The sequence below is a fragment of the Alligator sinensis genome, unplaced genomic scaffold, assembly GCF_000455745.1.
Source record: "Alligator sinensis unplaced genomic scaffold, ASM45574v1 scaffold121_1, whole genome shotgun sequence".
Classification (NCBI taxonomy): domain Eukaryota; kingdom Metazoa; phylum Chordata; order Crocodylia; family Alligatoridae; genus Alligator; species Alligator sinensis.
In genome coordinates this window covers 3,885,758-3,912,316 of record NW_005841910.1, presented here as the reverse complement: position 1 = coordinate 3,912,316, position 26,559 = coordinate 3,885,758, and the positions used below count along the sequence as shown (strand labels likewise).

Sequence of the window (26,559 nt, the reverse complement as noted above, 5' to 3'; positions counted from 1 at the left end):
CCCTTTGTTGCAGCTGCAGGTTCTGACTGCTCTTTTCAAGTAGCCTCTGATTTCCGATTGTCAAGTGTTCTTGTGACACTTTGAGAAATTTGCGGACCCTCATTGCTTGCAGGTCCTTGGTATTTGGCAAAGGGAATGCCTCCAGGCTACAGAGACGTCCGACCAAATGCTCTTCAATGTTTCCAGTGCTGCGAAACATTAAGCATCACCATTTCTCTGCTCTCCATGCCTCGGGAAAAATGTTGGCAGCCTGCCAAATGAATAACAAATCCCAAATATTCTGCAGCCAGGTCGATACTGCTGCCGAAACAGTACCAGTAGCGCAGCAGGTACTTACTTGCCTGCAGAAAGAGAACCAGGGTTCGTGGATGAGTTTGATGGAGTCTTTCATTACCTGATCACATACTGGTTTTCCATGATCCTCATTCAGTGCTGGGGGTGGCAGGACAACTGGAAGTTGCATTCCTGAATTTTTGAGTGCTTGATTTGGCAGCGTACCTTGACTTGGCTCAGTAGCATACCTTATGTCATGATGCAAACTTTGCACAGACCTGCATGGTGTTATGCAAAATCCTTTTCTAGCCGAGTACCATAAACATTGAAAGGATGGAAGTGTTTGTGTAAAACAAACAAACGGAAAGCATCCCTGTCCTGGTCATTTGGACTGAAAAGCATGGTAGTCCTGTCGTCTTCTGCCAAGACTGCTGTAGTGCCTCTGCTACTCCTCAGTTATAGCAGGGAGGCAGGCACAAGGTCCTGGACTGAAACCTGTAGGCTCCTGGGAACTGGCAAGGAACTGGTCTTTTTCCTGTTTTTGCAGAGTCCCTTCTATTCTATATACTTCATTCTTCACTGAAGTATTTAAGTTACATTTTTTAGAATATTAAGTAACTTGCCTGTCATGTTGTTTGACCAGGAGATTCAGAGTGGTAATGACTTGCATGTATACCATCTAATGTGTATCGATGCGGTTTCCCACTGCGCACCCCTACAATCAACTTTACTGGCAAGATTTTGAGTTTTGTAGAGCATGGTTATGTGAAATACACAGTTGCTTTCTGGATGTGACTTCATACAGGGAAACACATTTAAGTTGTGAATGGGCAATTTGAATACTAAATGTCTTTGAATATTTTTACATTTCCCCCTGCATTTCAAAGCAAAACCACCTTTAACATTTTGAAAACCAACCAAAGCAGTAGTTTTCAGTTCCTCTTTTTAATGTTAAAAATTGACTTTGCTAATTAAAGCCTGTCCAGCATCCACATGCAATCTTTTAAGGTCAGAAGTAAAATTAGGAAGTTCTGATCCAGTTCTCTTAGTGGTCTTTGAACTTCATTATTTTTACATTCTGAGTGCAAAGTGATGTCCTGATCCTATTATCTTTATTCCCTAGAGCTCAGGCTGACAGTTGTAGAAGTTTTGCCAGAAAGAGGACTGCCTGATTAGGTGGTATAATAGGGTTAATTTTATATTGCTACCTGCCATATTGCATCATCTTAAATATTATTGCATTAGAGCTGTGACTTTTTTTTTTACCTGCTTCCTGGACCTTACAGTAGGACAGGAAAAGATAACAAATAGTTTGTGTGCAGTTGCAACCTTTAATTTATATTTACAGCAAGAGGCTGTAAATCAGCTGAAAGGAATGTGGTTTTGTGCAGAGATATTTGAGTTTATTAGCACCTATTGCTTAATTTGCATATTGTTAATCTCTGGTGAACCCTAACCTGGTATCCTGACAGTGTCTTTCTTCCATGAAGCTTGCTGTGTTAAGAGTCGTTGAGACAACTCCTTAAAACTTTTAAGGGCTTGTTTGTTCTGCCTTTTGGAAGAGTAGGACTTTGTCCAGGGGGTGTTGGCCAGAATTTCGCCTCCTGATCCTTCTGACTACTGTGAACTGCTTTTTCCTGAGCAGTTGGCTGCATTGCAGCATGGAGTGAACCTTTTATGCGCCTGGGCCCCAATCCATCAAAGACATCTACAGACACAATCTCCTGATGTCTGTGGGAACAATTTCAGGATGAAAGATTCGCTCCCTCCAAGAAGATCAGTGTAGTGCCGGTAGGACCTTTGCCCCTTTCCTTACAATGGTACAGCTAGGTGTACGGATTAATAATGAAACATTACCATTTGTATCAGTAGATGCCGCAGGCCGTTATTTCATAGTATCATCGCTAACATGCTTAATAGCTTAAGTGTTAGCTCTGGTTTGTATTTTATTCTAACACCTGGCATCTCTGCTCTAACTGCTTCTGTCATATTTACATTTGCACCTTTTTGAACAATATCCATACAAGAGTCCAGTGAATTTGTCCTTTTTGCTCAATGGTAACTCATTACTCTGAAACACTGTCTGGGGGTGGGTGGGAGGGGGTGTCTTTCTGCATCGCTAATAGCCGCTTCGTAGATGGGGCTGGCAGGTTGAGGGACAGAAACATGTTGCTGCCATATATAATAATTACTTCTAGTAGAAGTGCATGCCATGATGATTGTTACATTTAATGCTGTGAAAAGGAGGATAAAAGTTTAATACAGGGGTTTGGGGTAGTATTTTAATATTGTAATTAACACCTTCTAACAGTAAATAAGATTTTTTTTTTCACTTGGTTCCCACGAGGAGTCTTCACTTACAGTATAACAAAGCACACAGTGCAAGACAAAGAGGAGTTCATTTTAGGTATGTTCTGTAATGCATGAAGGCGGGAAACTCTGAGAACCAACAGACATCTCATTCAGGAATACAGGCGGGCCGCATACATTGGTACTATAGGATGCAACTGAAGGGGTTGATCCCGCAACTGGTATTCTGCATGAATGGTCCTTACTCATTTAAACAACCCCACAAAAGTCAGTGAGCAGGGCTTACAGAATTGGGTTTTGTAAATCCTTTCCTAAAACACGTATTCCAGATTTCTGGGTACATTTGGATGGACTTTCCTACTCTTCTGATGTAAAGGAGACCCTGGCCTGGCATAACAGTTATTTAAGTTGTGTTGATGGCTTTTGTCCAAAACCATATACTAAGAAATCTCTCTCTTTTCCCCCAAATTGCTCTATAGGATGAACTGAAGGCATATGGGCCAGGGAGAAGGGTCACAAAGCGGCCACACCTGTCTTTCCTTCATCTCTGTACAAAGTCTGCACACCCAGTTTTCACCTGTGATCACTTGCACTCAGAATGGCCATTTTACACATGTAGATTTGGGGGATAGGGTGGAGAATGGGTTCTCACTCATAAAATGAGTGAAAATGCAGTCCTTGTGTGCAGGAAGACCCTGAGTGAACGTTGCCAGGCTTCTCTGGTTTTCTTATCTTTAAAGGGTAGGTCTGTTTTAGGGTTTGATAGTTCCTCAGGAGTCAGTCATTTCCCTGAGGATCAGGCAAATAAAAACCCTGTGCAAGAATCAGGAAACCAAGGCAGCTTTGACTTACTTGGCAGCCAGTAGCAATGCAGACTGCAATAGAAGCAGCTGAAATCTAGCAGAGTGCAGTAGGCTTTGGCAAGGACATCGGGGAGCTTAGGAGCTGCGAAGGTTATGTGCCACCGTGGCAAGGGAAATGGAATAAAGGAGTGGGAACCATCCGAGCAAGACGCAGCAGAGTGGGTAAGGATTTATTACTAATATTTACTGTTTGTATTGTGGTCAGATTTGGAGGCCTGACCAAGTGCAGGGCCGCCTTGTGCTTTGTATTGCAAACATCTGTATAAATGGGAATTGTTGTGACTTTTTTTGGTGGGGGAGGAGAAACCAGCAGGGAGAGTGGGCATGGAGCCAAAGCCAACGGGGATAGCAGGCTGCAGTCGGAGCAGGGCCCACTTACACTCCCGGGAGCAGGGAGTTGGGGTGATGGGGTAGATGCTGGTGGAGTTTCCAGGTAGGAAGGGAAAACAGAGTGGGAGCCTGTGGGATGTTTCAAGGCATTGCTTGGAGCAGGAGAGCCAGGCCAAACCTGCCTTGTGTGTCTTATGTGTTTATTGCCTGCACTTTCCTTTCAGGATTTTACGCAGATGAACAAACCTAGGGCACATTTCCAAAGTAAATGACCTTGAATGGTAGTTCAGTTTACTGCAACACATGGAGATAAGGTAAAGGATTAGAAAAGAGGGGGGGAAAAATAAAAAATTCCCTTTCCTGCTTACAAACATCAACCTCAGGAGCCTGCAGGTGAAATGGGAATCTGTGCTGGATGGTTCCTGAGGAGGGGACTCATGTAGAAAAGCAAAGCCCTGCTGTTCACAGGCTGCTATTTTGCAGCCTTCAACTGAAAGGAGGTCAGAGGGAATGCAGCAGCCCTGCTTGTGCTTCCTTTGAGATGGCACAATCCTTTAAGTGGCATCTGTGTGATCAGGATTCATTTGGACCAGGGCATTTTGCATTTCCCCAAACCTCAGCCAGGCTCAGGGCAAGCCCCATGGTTAAAAACTCTTGCTAGTAATAAAGGGATGGTGGCTATCTGCTTATTGGTTATAAACCAATTAGGCTGCTGTTTCTCCTTGTTCCAAGTGGCTTGGAAGTCCCAGTACATTGTGTAACTTTCCATCTTGTTACCTCCTCCTCCCACCCTTCTTGGCTGTGTTGTCTACAGATGCTGTTGGATGCCCAGGGTGCTATTACATGGGAAGCCTAATTCCCCTTGTAACTCTCCAAATTTTAGCCTTGCCACTTGTTGTAACTCCTGCATCTTGGGGTGTGCGTTGGTTCTAGAGGCTATAAAGGAAGGAGGGAAGATTTCTGCACTGGTGAAAGCTGTGGATTCATAGTACTACTGGAGTTGTGGCATGCCAGATAGTCTGTAGTTCAATAGAAGAGAAGGGGCCCTGTATGCAAGCAGATTATTTCTTCTGGGATGCAAATGCTGTATTCCAGGGGGAGGTGTTCATGCAGGGGAGGTTCTTGCAACAGGAAGAGGTCTATAATTCCCACCAGTTTGTTTCTGATTGGAGGGGGGTGGGGGGTACAATGAGCAGTAGTCACTATATGAGGTCCTTTTGAAATTGTATAATGACTTTTTTGCTTTGGCTAGTTGCACCACTAATAGCTTTGCCATTGCATGGGATCTGTTCTGCCAGTGGTAAGCTGGTGTATTGGTACCATTGTGGCACCTGTATGCCATTACATTGTGTTCACTAGCAGTGCTGATCATGTAGGTGGAAGGGGCTCTCTTTGACCTCCTTGAGCTTAAATCGTAGCCTGACAGAGAGAATTTTGTATTTGCACCAAAAGCCTTATTGTCAAGATGGCTTGTTACGCGGGGCTGTAAAGATGCCCGGCATAGAAAATAGCCTTCCATTTTTCTACTACATCCAATTGTTTGGAGGGGCATGAAGAAAACCCCTTCTTGCCTGGACCTTGGTGTGCTGCAGGAAGCTGCCTGATGAGGCTACCGCAGCTAGGATTTGTTACTGAAAATAATGATCTGACGTTTGGATTGTGTTCCTTGATGGGTGTAACAGGTCCTGGTCACCTCGGGACCAGAGCAGAGCCCCATGTTGGAGGTGGAGCGATGTTGGTAGGCCACAGGCCTGCATTTGAAACCAAAAAAAGGAGAGACCTATTGATTTTTGCCCTGATCATTGATTCTGCTGAGGGAAGGTGCTCATTCGAGTTGTATGGGGGTAGCTGTGACCTTCCCCTCTTTGAGAGATCTGGCTGCAGAACATGCCACAACCGTGCTGGCACTTGTCTTCCTCATGCCGACTCTTGCAGGGTGTCAATTTTATTTTTTTTTAATTTAGCTATCTAAATTAAATCTTAATCTAAACTAATCTTCAGTGCCTTGATTTGTGATACTATCTATCCTTTGGCCTTTTGCCTTCCAGGTGCAGCTTTCCTTGAGCCTATAAATAGACTAGTGGAGAAACAGCTCTGTGCCTCCAAGTGCTATGGTCGTTTCCAGGTGTTTGCTTGAATTCATCCTTTTGTTAATGATGGCAGTCCTCAGACTGGTTTTTGTGCCCAGTTCATTTTAGAATTGGAAATGCTTGTTTTGGTTTATGTAGGCCCAAACCAAAAAAACCCCAACAACAAACCTGTTTGGTTTTATTTAAGGCAACTTATTTATTTGGATCTGCATTTGTCCCTTCTTCCTTTTTGTGCCTGTTTACAAAATACAATGCTTTACAGCATTCCCAAGCATGGCCTGGTGGGCCCATCTCCACCTGCTCCGTGACTGAGCATGGCTGTGGTGGTACAGGCTTCAGTGTCCCTCCCTGCTGATTTTGCTGCTGTCCTGGTGAGGTGGGGAGGAAGATTCCTGAGATCCTTGATCCTGGTTCATTAAGGGATTACAAGAGGCTCAGCGTGCTACAAGTAGGACAGATGTATGTTCCTCTGCAAGATGATCTGGGCGACACAGCCCTGGCCCAGTCTTCCCAGCGCCTGATGTGCAAAGGCCAACAGCGCTAAGGGTTTTTTTTTTCCGAAGTTTAAACCTTGATAATGTGCTGCAGAAATTTGGCTTCATGATTTCCTAGAGTTACCTCGTTATTTAAATATTGTATTGAGTGATCAGACTGCTGATCTGTCTGTGACCACCAGAACGGTTAGCAGGCTTCTTCCCCCCCACCCCGCTTTTTCCTGTCTTGCCTTGCTTGCTTGCTAGCTGCAAAACTGTGTTATGCAAATTGATGACATTTTGCATTTATACCTTTGTGGGTGTTTAGCATAGCTCTCTGCTTGCTGATCTTTCCAATCAGGTTTTTGAGTTGCCATGCATGGATTTGCATGGTATGCTCTGTATATTGTATCTTACTTCCGCTTCTAGAATCATTTTTGCTTGCTTTTGAGGGACATTGTAGCTCAGGCTACAGGATTGCACCCCTACCCTTGATCCTCCGTTTCCAACAGATGCATTTTCTGAGTGTTCCTTCCTAGCTCTTTAAAAGCCCTTTTTGGTAGTCAGGAAAAGTGGGTTTTTGGTTTTTTTTCTTTACTTGGAAGCATTGGGATTATGAGTTTGGGAAGCGCTGGATTTATGACCATTTACCAACGCAGCTAAAGCCTGTGGAACCATTTGGCCCTTCTGGTGTCTGGCTTCAGGTAACGAATAAGATGCGTGTGGCCTGGCAGGACATTGAAATGGAAATGTAATTGATATTTTATACGTGTAACATTTTCAAACATTGCTTTTGGAAATTGCTTGCACTTCAGGATTTTGTTGAACTTACAATTGGGAAGCATCCTGGATGGCAGAATGAAGGGTGCTATAGAACTGCAAGACTGTATTGATTGTATTGCAGTTCTGTTGGAACAAAAATATAATGGGCTCAGCATTTGCACTTTCCACTTGTGTATTGTTTTCTCTTTTATTTTGTGTATTTAGAAAATGCCATGCTCTGCAAACTGCTGACTTGGTATTTTCTGTGGAATGAAAACCATCTGGACAATTTAACTGAATTTTATCTAGGTTTTTGGTAACAGGCTCTGTGTTTGTTTTCTGGTACCCTGTTCGACTGAGACTAGAATTTCAACTTAAATCTATAGAGGTCAATAGGAGTCAAGTGCTAGTCTGTTCTCTCAAAGGTTAAAAGGACATCAGACTTCTCAGAACTTTGTTTTCTCTTTGGATGTAAATACGAGTATTGAAAATGAATGTGTGATTTCTCCAAAAGGCATTTCCATTTTGGATAGCACTTGCTACAGTTTGCTTTTCTTATGCATTTATTCTAGGTTGCCCTTTTAATTAAGACCCCATTTAAGTTAAAGGCCAGCATGTGTTGAAATGCTTTGCAGGGTCCACTCCACAAAGCAAGTATGTGGGTGCTTAAATTTGATCTGTGAGCAGCAATCCCACTATCTTTAGAGTCACAGGTTTAAAGATATGTTTGATCCTAGGTACTTTCTTGGATCATAGAAGTAGGGCTTGATTTTTTTTTTTTTTTTTTAATTTTTTTAAAAAATTTTAATTATTTTATTTTATTTTTTTTGCAGGGTGCTGAGCCCTGTCCTGGACCCAGCAAAAAGTTAAAACATAAGCTTAATGTTAAAAATGAGAATTGTACCATTGAAGGCCCTTCTTGCTTAAAATTTAAGTTTATACTTAAATTCCTCGTTGGACTGGTATAAGAGTATTCAGCACTTGGTAGGAGAATGACTTAATGCATTTACATTTGACATTTTTAACTTTAAGAATGTTCCATTTTCACTGGAGGTTTCTGATTAGAAATAACATCTTTGTTTTAAAAGATTGTGAAATCAAGTAAGCAATCCTTTCCAGAAGGGTGACGTGTAATGTGTTTTAATATCAAGTCACAAAAAGGAGAGACCTTCAGTTGAGTATATTTTAAGGCAGCAACTCCATTTAAAGATGTGTTTTCAAAGTTGGTCAGTTTTTTCAAAAGCTGTCTTCCTGAGTGAGAGAAATTTTCTTTGCCTTCCTTTGTAGGGGGGGGAGTTGGAGGGGCAGGCGGGAAAGTGGGTTGAGAGAGAAAGTTCTCCACACGGGGAAGTTTGATATGTTCTGGAGTTTTAGATGTTCAGGCTTCTAGATGAAAACAATGCATTTTTCAGAGACAAAAGCTACATTATTAATACAACACTGGGCTTGATGTTGTAATGGCAGAAAGGTCAGGAAAATTCAGAAGTAAAGCAGCCCGCCCTCCATCCCCCGCTTTTTTTTTTTTTTTTAATGGTAAAAATCTTCCATTATAGAAGAATTAAGAATGAGGTAAGACAACATATTTGTCTGTGGGAATACAATATAACAGAAGTCGCATAGTTTTCAGTATTGATCTTTCCAAAAGTTGACTCGAGAGTCATAGAGATAAAAGATACTACTAATCTATCAGAGAGACTATTGGTGTTTGCCAGAGATTACACAGTCTATTAGATAGCAGCTCTTGGTTCACAGGCCCAGCCACAGGTTGGGCAGGAGCATTTGCCGAATGCCTGTGCCTTCTTGCAAACTGCCCCCTTCTCTTGTTATTGCTGATTGCATCTTGTTTCAAATCTTTCTGCTCCAGATGGTATGCGAGGGCTTGACAAATTGATTAGCTTGTTGCTATAGCTTCCCATGTTGTGATAGAGAGATATATAGTGTTACATTTTATATCACTCTGCTGTATAAGTATTTCACCTCCATGGGGAGGACATGCCTGCTGCAGCCAAATTGGGTGTCCGTGGCGTTGTGCAACTTCTGTGCAATATTTTTGACACTATCTTGTTCTTTAATGTGGAAGTGTTGGTTAAAATTATTCCAGTGCTTTGATGCACCAGTGCTGACTTGTCTGTTAGAGGTGCGTACAGTAAGGCAGGAATTACTTCCTGAGCGGCAAACATGGACTTTGGCCCTTCCTGCATTACAGTGCTCATTCTCGGCTCTGCATGGCGGTATCCTGGATGCAGAACGTGCCTTTTTGTAGAACGGGCAACAGTTTCTTTGGGATGAGGAGCACATTTGCCAGCTGCTCCGAGTTAAGCAAAGTCCATTACCCTAGTGACCTGAATGTAGGTTTTCATGCTACAGCGCAGCTGCTTTTCTCTGTGCTGTCTTGAAACAAGTACTTAATTGTAGTTTCCTTCCAGCTGAGAGCAAAGCCATAGTTTTCAGGTGTATAAAAGGCTAGTGAATTAAATATGTTCAAAAGGAGAACAATGTTCAGCATGAAGAAGCTTCCTTCGGTATGTTTGGGGTGGCTTTCAATTTTCCTAGGTGAAATAAGATGTCAGAGTTGAAGACTTCTGGAAACATGTCTGGGATCTTCCTCATTTATCACTGCCAAGCAGACTCCAGGGAGACAGCAGGCCAAAGTGCTGTCTTGCCTAATTCATATGAAAGTGCTTTGGTGCACTCTGCAGACATGCATGCTGGATAAGTGCATAATTTTCCTAACGCTATGCAGTCCCAAATTTTTTGCTTATATTGTAATATTAGCTATGGGCTTATCCTTTAACTGCATCAACTGCTTAAGTGTAAAACGGGTGAGACAGACTAGCAGCTGTCTTTTTTTTATTTCCAAGGCTCCTAGAGCAGCCCTGCACAGATAAGGTCCTTTCCTTCTCAGAGTTGCTATTAGAGGCATCAGGACCCCTTGGAAGTAAAGTAACCAGCTCTAACCAGGTGCCAGAAGCTCAGCACAGGCTGTCCCGGAGTTAATGATTGTTGCTTACACTGACTTCTGAGTAAATGCTTCTGGAAAGTACATACCTCCACCTTTTTTATTTAATTTATTTTTTAGTCCTGAGTCTGTGCACTTCAACAGACCTCATTGCACCTACTATTCTGTGGTGCAGCCTGCATTTCTCTTTACTGCCAAATTCAGATGTATTTTGGTGGTCTTAGTCTGTTGGCGTTGTCAAAATGTCTGGTATGGAAAGTCAGCATTGCACGCAGGTACAGATTGTGTTCCCGACAGTTTTCTAGCAGCTGCTGAGAAACAAACAGGAAGCTAATGTTGTTTCTTTTTCTTTTCTGAAATAGTACTCCTCTGCAGAGGACTTGCCTGCCAGCAATGCTGTTATCGGGAGTCTCCTAGGAAGCAATGTGGAAAAGATCATTCCACTTTGTATTTATAGAGGGCAATGGTGGCTTCGCTGGGGAAGTCCTATCGGGTGATGCTGTCTTCATATATTGCCTTTAAACAGGAGAGTAACTATGACTGGTACACTGGATGCCACAGTAACTGAGGTTTCGCTACCCATTCACAGGGTGTTGTGACGCTTCATTGTAAGGCGCTCTGGAGATGCAGGCAACACCTATGTAAGTGCTAAGCATTAGTAATATAATGCATTGGTGGGTGGCCACAAGTTTTGAAGTTAGTTGCTACTGCTATCTGCATATGATTAGATTCATAAAAGAGGTCATGAATCGCTGGGAATGAGGATGATTGGTACCATGCAATGCCTCTACATCCCTACCCCCCCGCCGACTGTCCCGATTGCATCTCTGGGGCCTTGTTCCTCGGAGATGCCTTGCATGTTCCCATTCTGCTTTTCCAGTCACCAGTGCTGTGACAGGTGGGAGGAGGTATTTCCTTGAGCCCCAAGTGCAGGTGGCTGTTACCGGCTGCAAAGCCCCTGATATTTTCTCTCACCTTTTGTGGCTGATTGGCAGGGGTAGAAAAAAAAAAAAAAAAAAGGGGGGGGGGGGGGGTGGGGGAGTGAGCTTGCAAGCCTATAGCAGTCCTGCTCACCATGCTGTTCACTGCAACATATCTGTAAACTGCATTTCTTTTACAAAACCTTAAAGCTGCCATAGTCTCTGTATCAGTGAGTGCTTGACTTTGGTGCAATTAAGATTCCCACCTTAACATTACTTTAGGTTCTTGATGGAGTTTTTTTGCTCGTACGAAAAATCTGGTGTAGTAATTAACCTCAGTTTTCTTCCAGAGTTCATAAGGTGCCAGTTTAGTGTGGCAGAACTAATGTCATGAGAATTAATACGTGCAAGATGTTCGGTAATGAAAGGTATTGAAATAGGACAGCGCAGGAATGAGCAGGGCACTGTGCTAGATCCCCGGCAGTGAATGTAAAGCATTTGAAAAGGGATCGTTTTATTTCTCCTTTTGCGTGGTGAAGGAATGTTCTGAATTAGAATAGGAATTAGTAATGCCGACGAGATTTTCATTGTAGCAGACTGACTTCTCATTGTAACGGGCTGCCCAGGGACCAAACTATTATACCCCTTTAAAAGGCGGGAGGGGCTTTAATGCTCATGAGCCCACGTCAGCTGATCCATTGTCACTGTTTCATGTAGCTGTTCCTGTCCTGCAGTTTGGGAAGCTAAATTGGGCCAGCTTACACCAGAATGAAACGGCTATTACGTTACTGCGCTTTAGCTTCCACTTACTGCGGTGCGGAGCAGACACACAAACCAAGGACAGCAGACCAGCTGGAAACACGGTAAGTTCCCTATCCCCTCCCACCTTTCCAGTATAATCATTTTTGTCCGGCTGTACCTTCACAATAGCACACGCACGGTTATCGCAGAGCTTGGGATGGGGTGGAGGAGGGGGGTGATGTCCAGGAGTGCTGGAACGGTCTGGGGCATTCGTACCAGATGAAAAAGGTTTAGGATGGCTTGGAGATGAAGGAATCAAAATTTTTGTGATACACACCCTTCATTGAGGCCTCTGGGTTTTTTAATTTAGGGCTACATCCATGCTGCAGCTCGGGTCAGCCTCAAGATGGTGTATGTGGGGGGAGGAAGAAGAATTCTCCTTGCAGGTAACAGCTGCTCTGTAACGTGTGCTGATCACTTCTGCCTCCCTCATTTCGCTCTGTCCTTAAGTTGCCCTCTCCACTGCTTGTATTGTGTAGGCTGAGCACTGACTCCATGCTGCAGCGGGGATGATGACCCCTTGAGTGGATTACCTCTTACCCGGGCTTCTCTTCTGTACAAAGGATCCCAGCTATGTCCCGTGCCCAAGGGCCCTATGTGAACGTGAGCATAGGAGGGAGCTTTGACCTTGTGGAGGTCACTCCAGAATTGTTCAGATGTCCTTTACTTCTGCGCGAATGACTAGCTCACAAAAGAGTACAGGCCTGGTAACAGGCACTCACAGGCATTTTCAGATGAGCAGGATCTAGTTCAGTGGGGCCCAACCTTTTTGGCTGGCGTGCTGTGTATTAGCCCCGCACCCTCCCCGAGTGCCACTCCAGTTCTCTTCCTCTGTGCCATCTGCTGTTTTGCTCTCTGCTCCCTTCTCTGTCAGATTTGCATCTCTGCTTTCTGCCCTGTGCCTTCTGCCTGATCTCTTGCTTTACCTTCTGCTTCTTGCCCTGTCTACTGCTGTACCGCCTGTCTCCTCCCTGATCTGCTCCGTGCCCCATAGAGAGTGGCACTCATGGTGCAGGTTGGCCACCCCATTGCAGCACAGGGGACACAAACTCCTCTGATTTATAATGCCCTGCTTATGGTGGTGTTGAGTATGCTTCATTAGACTTCGCATAGGACAGGTGTTGGAGTGGCTGATAGGTCAGTTCACTGCAGCTCTGACACACTCACCAGGTCTAGAGCAATCCATGTGCAGAGACAGACTATTTGATTTTACTGGTATTAGAAAAAGTTGCCTGTGCTTTGTGCAGCTGAATAGATACCTTATGTCCTGGGTAGTAACACAGGGTGATGCTTACCTTGTACAGGAGGCCAACACAAGGCTGGTGCAGTACTTGTTCCATTAAAATGAGGCTGAAGTGGAATTTAAATTATGTATGAGTCTCATGTTAATTCTCTATATGGTGGTGAGAATTTCACTTGTCCCTCACAAACAAAGAATGGGCTGGTGGAAAGTTAACAACTCTTACATCTGTCCTGTCTGCATCTGAAGACGCCTTCACCAGGAAGTTGTATTTGATGGCTTAATCTAGTCTAGCCACCCTGGGGTGCCATGAGATCCTTTCAAGGGTGTTGTGGTCTTTGCAATGGAAAAAATAACAGAGCAACTCTTCGAAGTCAAGAGATGAGTGAAAGCTTAGAGCTGGTATTTTCTAAGGGGTGCCTTGAGTCTGGAAAGGTTGAGGACCACTGATATAGACAGACACCATGACTTTAACTTGCGGCATCTTTATTTAATTAGTCTGCAGTAAATAGGCAGTCAGAGAGCAAGGCTAGGGATCTTGTCTAGAACTAGCTGCTTGCTCCATAGCAATAACTTTCCAGGTTTTTTCAATCTAGTGGTCTAGCATCCTATGTTGCAAATACTGATTGCAGTTGGTTGGTTGATCTCTAGCATCTCCAGCATCTAAATGTTCCTATTTGTCGTTCCCATTTTCCAAACCAGATTGAAAATGTAGACGACAGGTCAACGGCGTTAAATCCCACGTGCACGTACCCATTGCTCATCGTTCTCAAGTACTTTTGACAAAGTTCGCTTCTGCGTCCCCAGCTTTCAGAAGACAGCATGCAACTCTTGTGCAGTCGCTTATCCACTCGCAGGTTCTCGACATCAGTTAGGAGAAGCTGCTTATTCACGCTCTTCAAGAATCATGCCAAAAATAGCTATTGCATTATGTCACAACCCATAGTCTCACAGAACAATTCATCTGATTCCAAACCTTGTTTCTTTGCTGCCATTTTACATTTGAGGACCTTAGTATGAAGTCATTTGGACTTGGGCTGGTTCAGGAAGCCTCCCTTCTGCTTGGCACATCTGCAGAGAAATTCTTGTGAAGCAGGAGATTGTTTTCCAATGATGTGTCTGCATGGGCCAAACAACAAAATCCAGTGTGCGCTGCTTTTTGTTCGGCACACAATTGTTGCCTAGTCTTAATACCGTAGCATGGAGGTTCCCTGGTGGCAGAGCTGAACCCCATCGTGTCAGGTGCTGCACAGACCCAGACCAAAGCAGCAGTCCCTTCCCCAGAGAGAGAGTTTACTTGCTGCACCTAAGACATGAGAAACAGATGGGGACACAAATGAGATGGTGTTGGTCAGCATGATGGCAGCAGTCATGGCTCATCAGCTGCCCTCAAACATTTCGGAGGAATCCCAGCAAGGGAGAGTTTTGGGGAAGGATTTGAAGGAGGCCAATACAATGGCTCTGGAGATGTTTTGGGGCAGCTGCTTCCAAGTGTGGGAGAGAGCCTAGGCGGGCACACATGAAAATTTAACAAGTGAGTGATGGAGGTTGGCACCCTGGCGGGTCAGTCAATTTTTTTCTTGGTACTAATGAGAGAGGACTGGTGGCTGGGGTGAGGCTGTGAAGGGCTGTGGACTACAAGCATCCTGTGCTTGATGAGCTGACGAAGGAGGGGCCAGTCAATGAGGGTGGCGGTGGTCGAAGTGAGCACTCGGAGAGCAATCCTGGAAGGGTGCAAGCAGGGCAAGAGAGCCCTTGGCCAGGCCAGAGAAAGGGAGCTAATAGGGAACTAATAGTCCATTGAAATGGACTTCCTTCAACCCTTTTCTTGCCTGACCTCTTCCAGCGCTGGTCTCTCTGCAGGCAGCCCTGCACTGTGCCTTATCTTGTGTTTGCTCATGTTTCCGATGGCAAGTGCTTCAGCACCTTCTCTTCATTTGTGCCTTGCATGTAAAGTCCTGTATGCAGCATTGGAAACAGTAATTCTGTGCACAGAGATCTGCTAATCTGCTCAGTGTTTTGCTGGCCACCACAAAATCCATCGGTGAAGTTCTGGCTCTGTTGAAGCCGATGGCAAAACTCCTGTTGACTTGAATGAGATCAGCATTTCACCACACACCTCAGGAGCATGCAGTTTTGGATCCTGATCCCGTGTCGTTGGCAAGCATTGTATGGAAGCACAGATATCCAGGCCAGCAGATCTTAGTAAGGACTGGGGCCTAAATTAAGATGCAGCATGACAAGGGAGTAGTGTCCTCCTTGGTAGGGATGAGACAAACCTCCTTTGTAATGGAAATAAAAACAAATCTTTATGGAGGCTGCTGACCATAGCCAGTGCCCTGGAGATCTCTGTGCCCCCAGCTCTCAAAGTCTAAACACAACTGCCTAGTGTTGCCACACTGTGTCTCCCAGAGTCCACAGAGACTACAAGGGTGCATCAATACAATCCAGTTGTTTGCACGGGTTAACAGTGCACATGACTTGAGGATTTTGTGGTTGAAAGAAGGATACTGTTCCTCTGGTGGGAAGATTAAGATTTTTTTCTCTGTGCATTGATACTCTTCCTCTTTTCTTTCGTTTTTGGTTTTGTTTGTGTGCCAGATACTGCAGGAGGATGGAGGGGGAAAAACCAAGCTAGTAAGTGGAGCAAGTAGATATGTAGTGAAGATAGAAGCAGTCTTTATGTGAAGGGCTCAGTTTTTAGATATTGGCCCTCTCCTCTCCAAATACCTGCCTATAGCATAGTCCCATTTTTCATATAGCACCAATTTCAGGGGACACGATTTTGGATGAAGTCGCTGAGAGTTAAAATATACAGTGTTCAGCAGCTCTCGGGATTGGGTCCAAAAAGCGTGCCTAGAATAGAAGGTGTGTACGGCATAACAAAATATCCCAGTGCTCACACCCATGGATCACCAGCACACACACAGTTTTATGAACTCTCCTCCATTTCTTCTTACCTAATGGGAAAATACATGGCAAGCAGGGGTTGCATATCTCAGCAGGGACTCTCCAGTACAGGAAATACCTGTGTTGGGCTAAATGACTTTCCATCTGTTGCATCGGATCTTCAAAGAGAGAAACCTCACTCTTTGGAGAGAGGGTGAGGGGAACGAACAGAAAGGGGTAACACTGATCGGAAGCAAAATTAGAGAAGTGGATTTGTTATCCAACAAAATTATGGTGAGGATAAAGGCTGTATCAAATTTAAAAAGAGAATTGGGATCAGATTGAATAGAAACGATGAAACGTAACAAAAGCAGCAATTAGCTGTTGACCACTTGGTTGCCAATCTCTCTGGAAGGGTGGCTGTTTCCCCGGGCATCACACTTCTGCACGTCCACGTGCGTGTATGCACACAAAGCTCCTGGGGGTGAAGACTTTCATTTCTATGATTGTACAGAGTCTTGGAAGAGGATCCCCTCACCAAAAGGTGCAGTTGGGCGGTTGCACAATGCCAGTAATACCTGATTAAAAAGTAAGTCCTGGCAGATCTGGCACTTCTAGTCCTTTCTTTTTGTGCTTCCTTCAAAGCTGCGAAAAATGCCTGGAGGCTGGGCTAATGAATCATAGCAAATGCGCGATGTGTTGGCAGCGGCATGCAAACCTGCTTTACATTCTGTTCCCTTGCCATCAATTTAGGAAACTGTTGGAAGCCTGCCGGCAAAAGTTTATCTGAGGATTTGGGAGCTGATATGCCGCCCTCCCCCCTGTTTATTTGGGTTGTTTGCATGGTCCTTGATACTCATTCTAGCTGGAAAGCAGGTTGTAGTTAGGAAATCAAAAACCCTGTGAAATTTCTCTGATTGAATAGATGAGCTGTCTAGAACAGAGCGGATGGGGAAGAAAGTGGCATGAGCAGGTAGAAATCATTCAAAGAAGTATAGCTGTGTTTTGAGACCCTAGGAGAGACCATGTGGAGTCTTGCTTTAGTTTTTAGATTAGTCATGACCGGGAAGGTAATGACTATTTGCTTTAGCTTGGCATTCATTGAAGTGCCATTCACTTTTCATGCACTAGGATGTTTATTACTAGTGAATAGATAAGACGGTCATTTTAATTAATCTGTGTCACTATTGCATGCGGCTCTATTTTATCTATCCATTTGGTTCACCCAGTCATATTTTTGCAGACAGTGGTTTTGACCCATATACTAATGTATGGCATTTACAAAATGCCTTTAGACTTCAGGAGGAAATGTTTCTCAGATTATCTCGGTTTACCTGTTTGGGAAGTGGCATCATACCTGTTCTGCAGAGGATGAGGATAAGGCAAGGGATATAAGTGACTTGGTCGATACCACCGGAGGGAATTAGTGTCAATTCTGCTGTTTGAATGCTGGTTCTGGGCCCAGACTGCTAGAACATGCCCTTCTCTTTAGCTTTTCCTAATGCTTATATTGAGCTTATGGCTGGGGTAAACCAGAGAACGGTTAAGAAATAAATAGAGCATTTCTTTGCAAACCGCACTTTGCAACTTCACGGCCACCCTGATATTGCATGTCTTTGAAACAGAGCACAGATGCATTTCGAACGTGTACACAAATGCTGTTCTGGTTCTTTCGGTATTCTTCCAAGTGCAGACCCACTTTGTACTTACTACTTCTATCACTGTTTTTCCAGGCATCTCAGTCCTGTGCTAACTTCGCATACTCCAAGAACATAACCTTTTCCATCATTTGAGCGGCTGCCCAATAGCTTGTAGTAATGTTCCCACTTTTTTTCATTTCTGCAGTGTCAGGAAGAAAAAAAAAAAAATCTGTAATCCAAGTAATACTCTAAATTTAGAAGTGTTAAGTTTCAAATGGGAAAGATTTCTGATGGCTCCCAAGCTGGTTTTGTAATGAAAGGAAACGTATTTGACGTTGCCAGAATTTACGGTCCCACCAGAGGCTTGTGAAATAACTGTTATACCAAACACTCAGGGCTGCAGCAAAGCTCGCTGACACACGCAGGTTACTGAAGGGTATTTCTGATGGTTGCCATGCGGATGGGTTAGTAGGGAAAATACTCTCTGCGTGTACTAACATAGGACCACCTCAGTGCCGCCAGCTTGCAAACAGACCTCTGTATCGATTACGAGGAGCATTACACTTCTAAACTGATGCTGTGACGTGTGCCAAAAAGCCCAGAACGAAAAAGGATATGCAGTAATGTAGCCACGTGCTATTTAAATAGTTGGAAAAGGGCTTGCCTCAGTTGCCTGTGACATGGAGGCAGCTCCGAGCTACTAAAGTAAGGGAGTCATTTGCTGCATGTAAATGAGTAGGATCTGGCTTGTAAATAGCGCCTGATTTACAGTCATGAAATCAATGGGAGTTAATGAAGATGCGGTTGATGAACTGGGTTACATCGCCCCTTCAGCCTTTCCTTCAAAGCTGCTCTTCACTTTATTTAATGATAGTATGGTGGCACGTTTTTAAAACCATCGTTAATGAGTACAAAAGGTGCTGGGTTGGCTGACCTAAAAGAGTAAAGCCCTCCTTTTTATTCAGACAGGAACGTGCAGTAGCAGTGTCCATCTGGGGTTAGAGAGTAAATTATCCTTTGTGTCCGTTCAGTCTTTGACCCCTCTGCTGCTTTGGCTGTCACTATACGTCTCAATTAATGTTGAGTGTCCTGGTGGCTTTCTGACTTGAACACTAGGACCTAGATTGTGACTAATTTAATTTTGTAATGGTCATTAGGTGGTGAAATACTTCATTGCCATCAGGTTCAGTAGGATTTTAGTGCATTTTGCACATAACTGTGTGCGTACTACAGGCAGCGTTCTCACCCTGTGGAAAGGTATTACATAGCACTAGTAAATACTTGCATTATGGCAGCACCCGAAGGTCCCAGCTGGGGTCGGTATCCAGCACAACGGGTCCCCAAACAGGCAGACTTCGGCCGGTGGAAGAGTGGTGTGATGCAGCAGTCTAATCCAGCCAACACCATGTGCCCCTGACAATGTGACGGGGGTCTGCGCAGCCCCCTGGATCGGATGGCGTCATGGAGGAAAATGACATGCGGTGTTTGGAGAGAGAGCTGATGCTAGGAAAAGGTATTTAATGAGCTTTTCCCTTTTTCTTTCCTTGGAAAAACTGCTTTCTGCCTTAAGAATGTTTTCTCTGACAGTTGAAAGAAAGTATGGGAATTAAAGAATACATCATATTTAACAGGAAAAAAAAATATGTCAAATTTTCCATCTTGAATAGCTGAGTGGAGGCAGCCACTCTTGTCCAGTTGTAAAATTTATGACAGAGCTTCCTGATTGATATACCACAACACCCGTAGATCCAACCAGGTCCTGCTCCTTATTTTTTCTTCTGCAGATCTCCAAGTGCTTTCACTAGTTTTAGTTTAACTGTGTAAAATAGTCTCATGTCCATTTACAGACAGGGGAGTGGAGCCATTAAGAGGCTCTGCATCTTGTCCAAGGTAGTTTTGGTCCCAATTTCGTAAATCGCTTGAGCACAAACTTAATTGTATTCCCAGGTTGAAATGCCAGTGGGCACATCTACATGTCGCTGTACGGCATGCTATGGCACCGTAGTGATTGTGGGCGTCTACACATGATTGCTAGCTATGTCACCGTAGCAGCGTGCTCCCTGCTTATAGCATGCTGCTGCGGTGACGTAGCAGGGAAATTTTCGTGTACGGCACAGTATGGGTGTTTTTAGTACATCCAGAAGTTACTAAAACATGGCACAGTAACAATATCGCCATATGGCGATGTGTAGACATGCCTAGTGGGACTTAAGTTTATGCTTAACTTTAGGCAAGAAATTAAGTGCTTCAATAAATACCAATGCAAGCATGAATTGTGGTCTCAGTGACTTAGTGATTCAGAAAGTAAAAGAGACTTTTGAATCTAACTCCCACTTCTGTACTTTAGATTTTCTTCCCTGATGTAGCAGTCTACCAGTTCCCTTTGTCTAGTAGCCCTTTTTCTCACTGTGCTGTTGTCGTAGTATGACAATACCAAAAAAAAAAGTCCAAGTCTTGAAAAAAATACTCTTTTAATGCAAAACTTCATCAGTCCTAATAATATCATTTTGCACAATATTGAAGTACACGTTGACTAGAGCACACTTTCTCTGTAGTGCCAAGAGACTTAGTGTAGCAAATACTATGCTTTGTTGCTAAGAATAGTGAGTGCAGTTATCTCTCCCTTCCCCCCCCCCAATTTTCTTGCCAAGTGTTTGCCATGTGCTTATCTGCACTGCAAAAGATCATGCGTATCTTCATTTTGTCTTTACAGAAAATAATCTCCAGCTCTGTTTCAAGACATTTATCAGAAGACATCCTTTTTTTTTTTTTTTTAATTTTGAAGAACTGTGAATCTAAACCCAACGGTTCTTCTGCAATAGAGAGCTCCTGATGTGCTTCAGAATAAGGCAACTTAACAGGAATCTCTTTTTATTCGTGCTTCTTCATTTTTAGCTATTCCAGTGGTAAACAGCAACACTCACTGGCGAGAAGGGGAACAACAGACCATCCGCTTATCCCCAGTGGCTAGACTATAATACAAAATTATGCCGTTCGGTGGGGAAACGGTTAACATTTTAGCAGGAACCTTGTAGCCAAGGGTAAGATAGGAGTCTGTTCCTGAGTCGTTATCTTGGCTTGATGAGTGGTGAGGCAGAGAAATCTGTAGCTCCAGAACTTGTTTGCATTAATCAAGTTGAGTTTTAAGTGAGCTGTCCTATTGCTCCACATTCATATGAGTGAGACCAAACACGTTCTTACAAAACACTTTAAAACAACAACAGATACATTTACCCAGAGGAATGTCTCGGAGTCACTGCACGGGAAGGAGGAGCAGTGTGACCATCAGCCCAATAAACATGTGTAAACCCATTTACTGGGGGCTGTCTTGCTGCTGTTACTTCAAGCGCTTACCCCTGTTTACCAGTATCTGCTGAGCAAGACACCTGTTCATGGTAACGAGGGGAGATTTGCCCGAGTAAGGAATGATGAACAGGACATGGAGAACTATTAGTCCATTACTAAGGCATAAAGATGGATAAAATACCAGCAGCGTGCTAAAAAGGTCACATTTTACGTGATCTTGTCTAATTCCCACTAATTTCAGTGGGAGTGCCTAAATACCTTTACAAAAATTGAGCCCTGTTAGTCTCGTGCTGAACAAAGCAAGGAGGTTCATTAAGGAGAGGCTCATTGGAAAAGGGAAAGAAGAGTGAGAACCAGTGAGGGGGATCTTAATTTTTAAGGCAACTTCACACCACTGCTGGATCCAGCCCCTGGTTTGCATGCGGCCAGCCCTGCCTTTACTCCCCAGCTAATTTCATCCTCTGTGCCGCCTTTTGCCAGGTCAGTCGATGTCCAAGCAAGGAGCGGCAGCCCAGGTGTGGCTTTCTCGTTTGCTCCCCATAAAAGGTTACTGCCAAACCTCCTCCCTTCCTCAGGTGCATCCCGTTATCAGCTGTAGTACTTGCAGCAAGGCCCAAATCTCCTGCTTTCGGTTAGGAACTGGGCTTTTCTTCCGAGGATGCTCTGCTCCTGGTACGTAGCTGTCAAGAGGGATCATTTTCAGTCTGTATGTACAGTAGGAAGACTGCTGGCTCTTGTGTAAGCGGCCCTCAGGTAAAGGTCAGCAGAGCCTCGAAGGCAAAATGTGCTCTGGTCCTCATTGAAAAGCTGCTTTGTATCGTGCTCTGCAGGATGCTACTTGTTTCAATAGGTTTAAGAAATACACGGGCAACAAGATGTGTTGTGTGGGTGCTAAAACTGGGTGCAGTGGCCAGGCTGCTGGTAGCTCTTATGCTGAGCAGTCAGCCAGACACAGGCCCCATGTAATATCTGAGCATTTCAGGTTTTCCCACCCACTGCAGCTACTGTGCTTTTTTTTTTTACTCCTCTGACTACTGGGTGGTTGACCTGGCAAATAAAGCCCCGTGTTGTGGATTTCCTTCATTCTGTACATTGCATTTTTTTTTGGTTCTTTCTGTGCTGCTTTATGCAAGAGGGGACACTTTGGCCCTGGGGATAAGTGGTCAAGTCCAAGAAGAGCACTAGTTAACCCTTTCTGCCTCCGTTCTCAGTCTTTCTTCATGTCGGATCTGTCTCTGAACAAATGACTTCAGCATCCTGCCATATTTTTTGTTAGCTTCTCAATTCTGAGATTTCAACTTGTCCACCTGCTTCTAGAGGCCTGTGGTGTAGACTGAGGTTCGGTTTAAATTGCTAGATGAACAGTGTTTTCCTGCAGGGAACTTGCAAAGAAAGGGTTCCCTAGTACGGCAGGAACGCCAACTGCGAGTTCGTTGGGCTGAGCCCTGTCTTTGCACGTGTGTGTGTGGTGCCTTGGGCGAGTCATGAATAGCCTTCTGTACAAATGCTCAGTAACAAATCAATGCACTTTAGGAATCTGACAAACACTGTTTTATTGAGGTAGCAAAAGGAAGCAAAGCACGCGCCTTGCTTGTAATTGAAGAGCATTGTTTAGACTGCAATTAAAATGAAGGAAAAAATAATCTTCTAAATGCCCCCAAAGGTCCTGTTGGAATGTGTAGCATGTGATTGCGGAGTTATTTTTATTCTTTTATAGCTTTTGTAGACGAGAGCTAAAGGGGAGGTGCTAAAGTGGATAAAACAATGAATATTCCTGCTCTTGATCTTGTTGCGTGAGAAACTACCCAGAAAGAAATCCCATGAAGCTGAAATATCCTTGTGCCTCGGGTCCCAAACTGACCCCTAAATGATAACGGTGATGGAGAGAAGCCTCTTTTGGTTAGCAGGCTATCCTAGAATTGCTCCTGCCTGCCCCTCTACCTTGAAATACATGGTATTAGGTGCAGGAGGTCTGATCTGTCCTGGCAATGCCTATGTTTCTAATCTAGCTATTCCCATTTCCTTTTTTTGCATCCAGGAGCACTGCTACGCTTACCTACGCGAGATGTTGGTAGTGCGCACTTGACAATTGATTGAATGTGAATAGCAAGAGAACAACACACTTACAAAGACCTCAAATGTTTCTTGTCCTGCTAAAGTCAGAACAGCAGTCTCATTAGTTGCATCCAGGATTGTGCTTTCTCTCACATTTTCTGACTATGGTTCGGTGTTGGCTTGTCATATTCAAAAGTAGGTTTGTTTCTTGGGTGGTTGGTTTTTTGTTTTTGGTCCCACTATTACGTGACATGAAAGTGTTATCTTTCAGATGAAATCTGATAACACACTATCACTATTTCCCTCCTCCCAGCCTTCTCTAGAGTTGAGTTGATCACAACAAACTAGAGAAGACTTTGTCCCTAATGTTGTATGTTTTTCCCCCTTTAACAAGTACTAGAGCATGGGCTGGTGGAGGAAACGCTGGGAACTTCCTGTTGTTGTCCCTCCTTTTAATTGGTGAGTTTACACAGGGGAAACCGATTTATTTATTCGTTGAGCTGTAATATAGGTGCAGTCTTGTGCCAAATACCACTGAAGGTGGGACAGAGAGGGCCCAGCACCTGTTTCTGGAAATCTGCAAGAAGGCTTCCATGCATCAAAAAATAATTTCATTTTTCTGAAGCCTGCCTATTGATTGCACCCACTGGCATAGCATATGAATTCTAAATATGGAGAGCACAGAAACAATACCTTCATCAATACATGCATTGTGTGTGGTCAGCTTATCTTTTTATAACCGTAATTCCTGGCTAGCAGCCAGCTCTCAGGGTAACTCGATATTTTCCATCTCCAGGAGAAAGTTCTGTTGATCTGCCCCGTCGCATCAAGTAGCTGCAGTGACCTATCCTGATAGCAATCTTTGGCCTGCGTGCTGCTAGCCTGAGATAATTGTTGGAAATGTTCACATTTTTTTTAATTTCTGAAACATGAGACCCGTTTAATAATTTATGAGGAACAGTCGCAGATAAGCGATTAGCGGGTGAGTCATACGTTCCTCTTGCGCTTTCTTTTTTGGTACGTCACAAACGAGCTAAAAGCTCATTCATGCCAGATAGTTTGATTTCATGGATACGATGTGGAGGGGTGCACAGGATGCCTGCCGCTGTGCTTTTAAATGCCTTGGTGTGGGGAGGGGGAAATGTATTCTGCTATAATTTGTGGGCGAAATGCTTTGGAGACTGAATTGGTTGCATACAGTGTGCATTAGTTAAGCGCTTACTTAGTGTCCACGCTTAGCACTTGTCAGTGGGAGGACAAGGAAGGGCACGTGTGGGTATGGGGGGGCAGGAGGGGGAATGAGAAGGCTTGGCTTTGCAGATAGGGTGATTAGGGAAATAACTAGACTGTCAAGGGATAAAGAGGAAGTGGTTGAGAAGTGATATGAAGGAGAGTTGTTCCCTAATTTCCTTTTGCAGCCTTCCATCAGGATGCCCTGTTCATTTCTCTCTCTCCTCTTAGATGTCACACTTTCTCAGTGTTGCCCCTCTGGTCCCTCGCCAGAGAGTGTGTTCATTGAGGTGCGAGGAGGTGATCTTTTGTTTCTCCTCCTTTTCTAAAAGCCATGCATGAGCCTGTGCTCTTTCCTGGCTGGCAAAATTGAGACCACCTGTCTCAGCCTCCTTCTGACCACTGCCTATTCACCCTCTCTTTCTGCAGATCTCTGCCTTCCCCTGGTTTCACCATGCAGCCTGTCCTTTCCTTGCCCTGAATTTTGTTCTTCTTTTTCTTTTAGCAGCCCCTCATCCTCAGTTCTTCCGCTATATCTTCCTCCTTCTGTTCCTTCTTTCACTTCTCAATACCACAACCTGCCTTTTGGAAAGAAGCCAAGGAGAGGAAATTTGGGTCCCTCTCATTGCTTTTTTTTGTGGCAAATCCAGTCCTTTTATCCAAAGCCATTAAGCTGTGCTTGGCCAAGATAAGTTCCCCTTGCAGCACCTGCTTAAGAACGTAGTGGCTTTGTTTGGAGCCTCCTGACTAGTGGGTGAATCACTAGTGCAGTAGTTAGGTGCTCTGGGGCCAGATGTTCAGCAGCTGCACTGGCTTCTTTGTGCTGCCCTGTGCTCCCTGCTGGTGCCCCTCGAGCAGAGCCAGTTCTGCTTGCTCCTGGCTATCCCTGCTGCTGGAGGAGATTTGGGGCTAGCAGTTTGCTTACCAGCAATCCAGAGCTGGTGGAAGAGACTTCTTGGGGTCCTTGTAGCCAACGTAAGTTAGAGCAGCCCTTTAACTTAGAGGCTCCTTTTAACATACACCAGGAGAAAAAACTGGCTTACCCTGCGACTGATGGCTGGGAACCATAGAGCTGTATCTGCCTCTTTGTCCTTCCTTGCACGCTTCTTTTTGGGTCCGGTGTTTAGCCTGGCTTGGTGGGAACTGAGACTCTTCACTAGATTTATCAACTTATTATTTTGTCCAGGCAGCCTGGCTATTTCTGCTTACCTTTTCTGTATCACCTGGTTTCTTCCTCTGACATAATTTGCTGTGGGGAGGTGGGCTGAGATGGTTTGTTTTTCCTTGCCTATGGTTATCTCTGTCTTCATTCCCTTCCACATCACACTCATTTTTCTTTCTTTCAAGAACTTCACATTGTCCATCCCTGAAAATGGTCTCTATTTTAAAGATATTTTACAGCAGTGGTTTTGAACCTTTTTTTTTGTTTTTTTTGTTTTTTGTTTTTTTTTGTTTGTGGACCTCTAAAAAAAAATTTCGAATGAAGATGTGGACCCCTTTGGAGATTTCAAATAGAGGTGTGGACTCCTTTTGAATTGTAAGTGTGGGTAATCATATACTTTTGACTGATCATGGCTATCTTTTGTGGACCCCTTCGACATAGTCTGTGGACCCCCCCAGGGGTCCACAAGTGGTTTTACAGCATTACTCATTCCTTGCGGAAACATTAGCTATGGTCAACTTTTCACTATAGATGGCCTTGAGGGGAAGTCCTGAGGAAGAGCTTGATGCTCCATAACACAATTTGTCCTATACTTGCCAACGCTTTCACTGAAAGCACCAGATGAGTGCCATACACTCTTGCAGGGGAGGAGGGGTAGGAAGGTTACCTACTCTCTGGCCACTGAACTTCTGTTTTCCAGGTTTTGGTAGGGATAATAAATTTTTTTTACCATCAGCTTCAGTATGAAGAGCTGTAATCTGGTATTTCTAAATACCTAATCCTATTCACAAAACTCCCTTGACAAAAGGGAGAGATGCAGTGCCAATTGCAGCCTAGTTGATTTACTGCATTTACAAAAATGAAACCAGCCGCCCCCAAAAAGCAGGTGTGTACTCATGTGATAGTGTTTGAGTGGTTGGAGTGCAGAGACTGCTGCCGGCCTCTGTCTCCATTGTTTCCCTATGCACTTCCTTTTGCTGCTCTTTTGGGACATGACCTAGGGCCCTGTTTGCCCTTTGTACAGCGCCTAGCATAGGGTGGGGGAATTATGCACCATCATGGGTACTCCCGTATGTTATCATAATATAAATTGAAGGTAGTGGTGAAGAAGCCACTTATTAATTACACCTACTACTTGCTTAAACATTGCTTTAACATATCAAAAAGGGAAATAAATTGGTGGTTTTGTGTGATAGGCATGCATAAATTAATCTCATTTTCATTTTGTGAGATTAACCCTAGGGTAGAGCAGGAAT

The 26,559-nt window shown here is 44.1% G+C and overlaps 1 protein-coding gene across 1 annotated transcript in view; it reads left to right on the top strand.

Annotated features, from left to right (window-relative positions):
• The first annotated feature begins 3,322 nt into the window (after window positions 1-3,322).
• MITF (melanogenesis associated transcription factor) overlaps window positions 3,323-26,559 on the top strand; it is a 114,202-nt gene continuing 90,965 nt past the window's right edge. Inside the window, exon 1 of the mRNA XM_006018712.3 lies at window positions 3,323-3,608. Within this exon, the coding sequence (XP_006018774.1) occupies window positions 3,540-3,608 (69 nt within the window). The 5' untranslated portion in view covers window positions 3,323-3,539. The remainder of the gene's footprint in view (window positions 3,609-26,559) is intronic.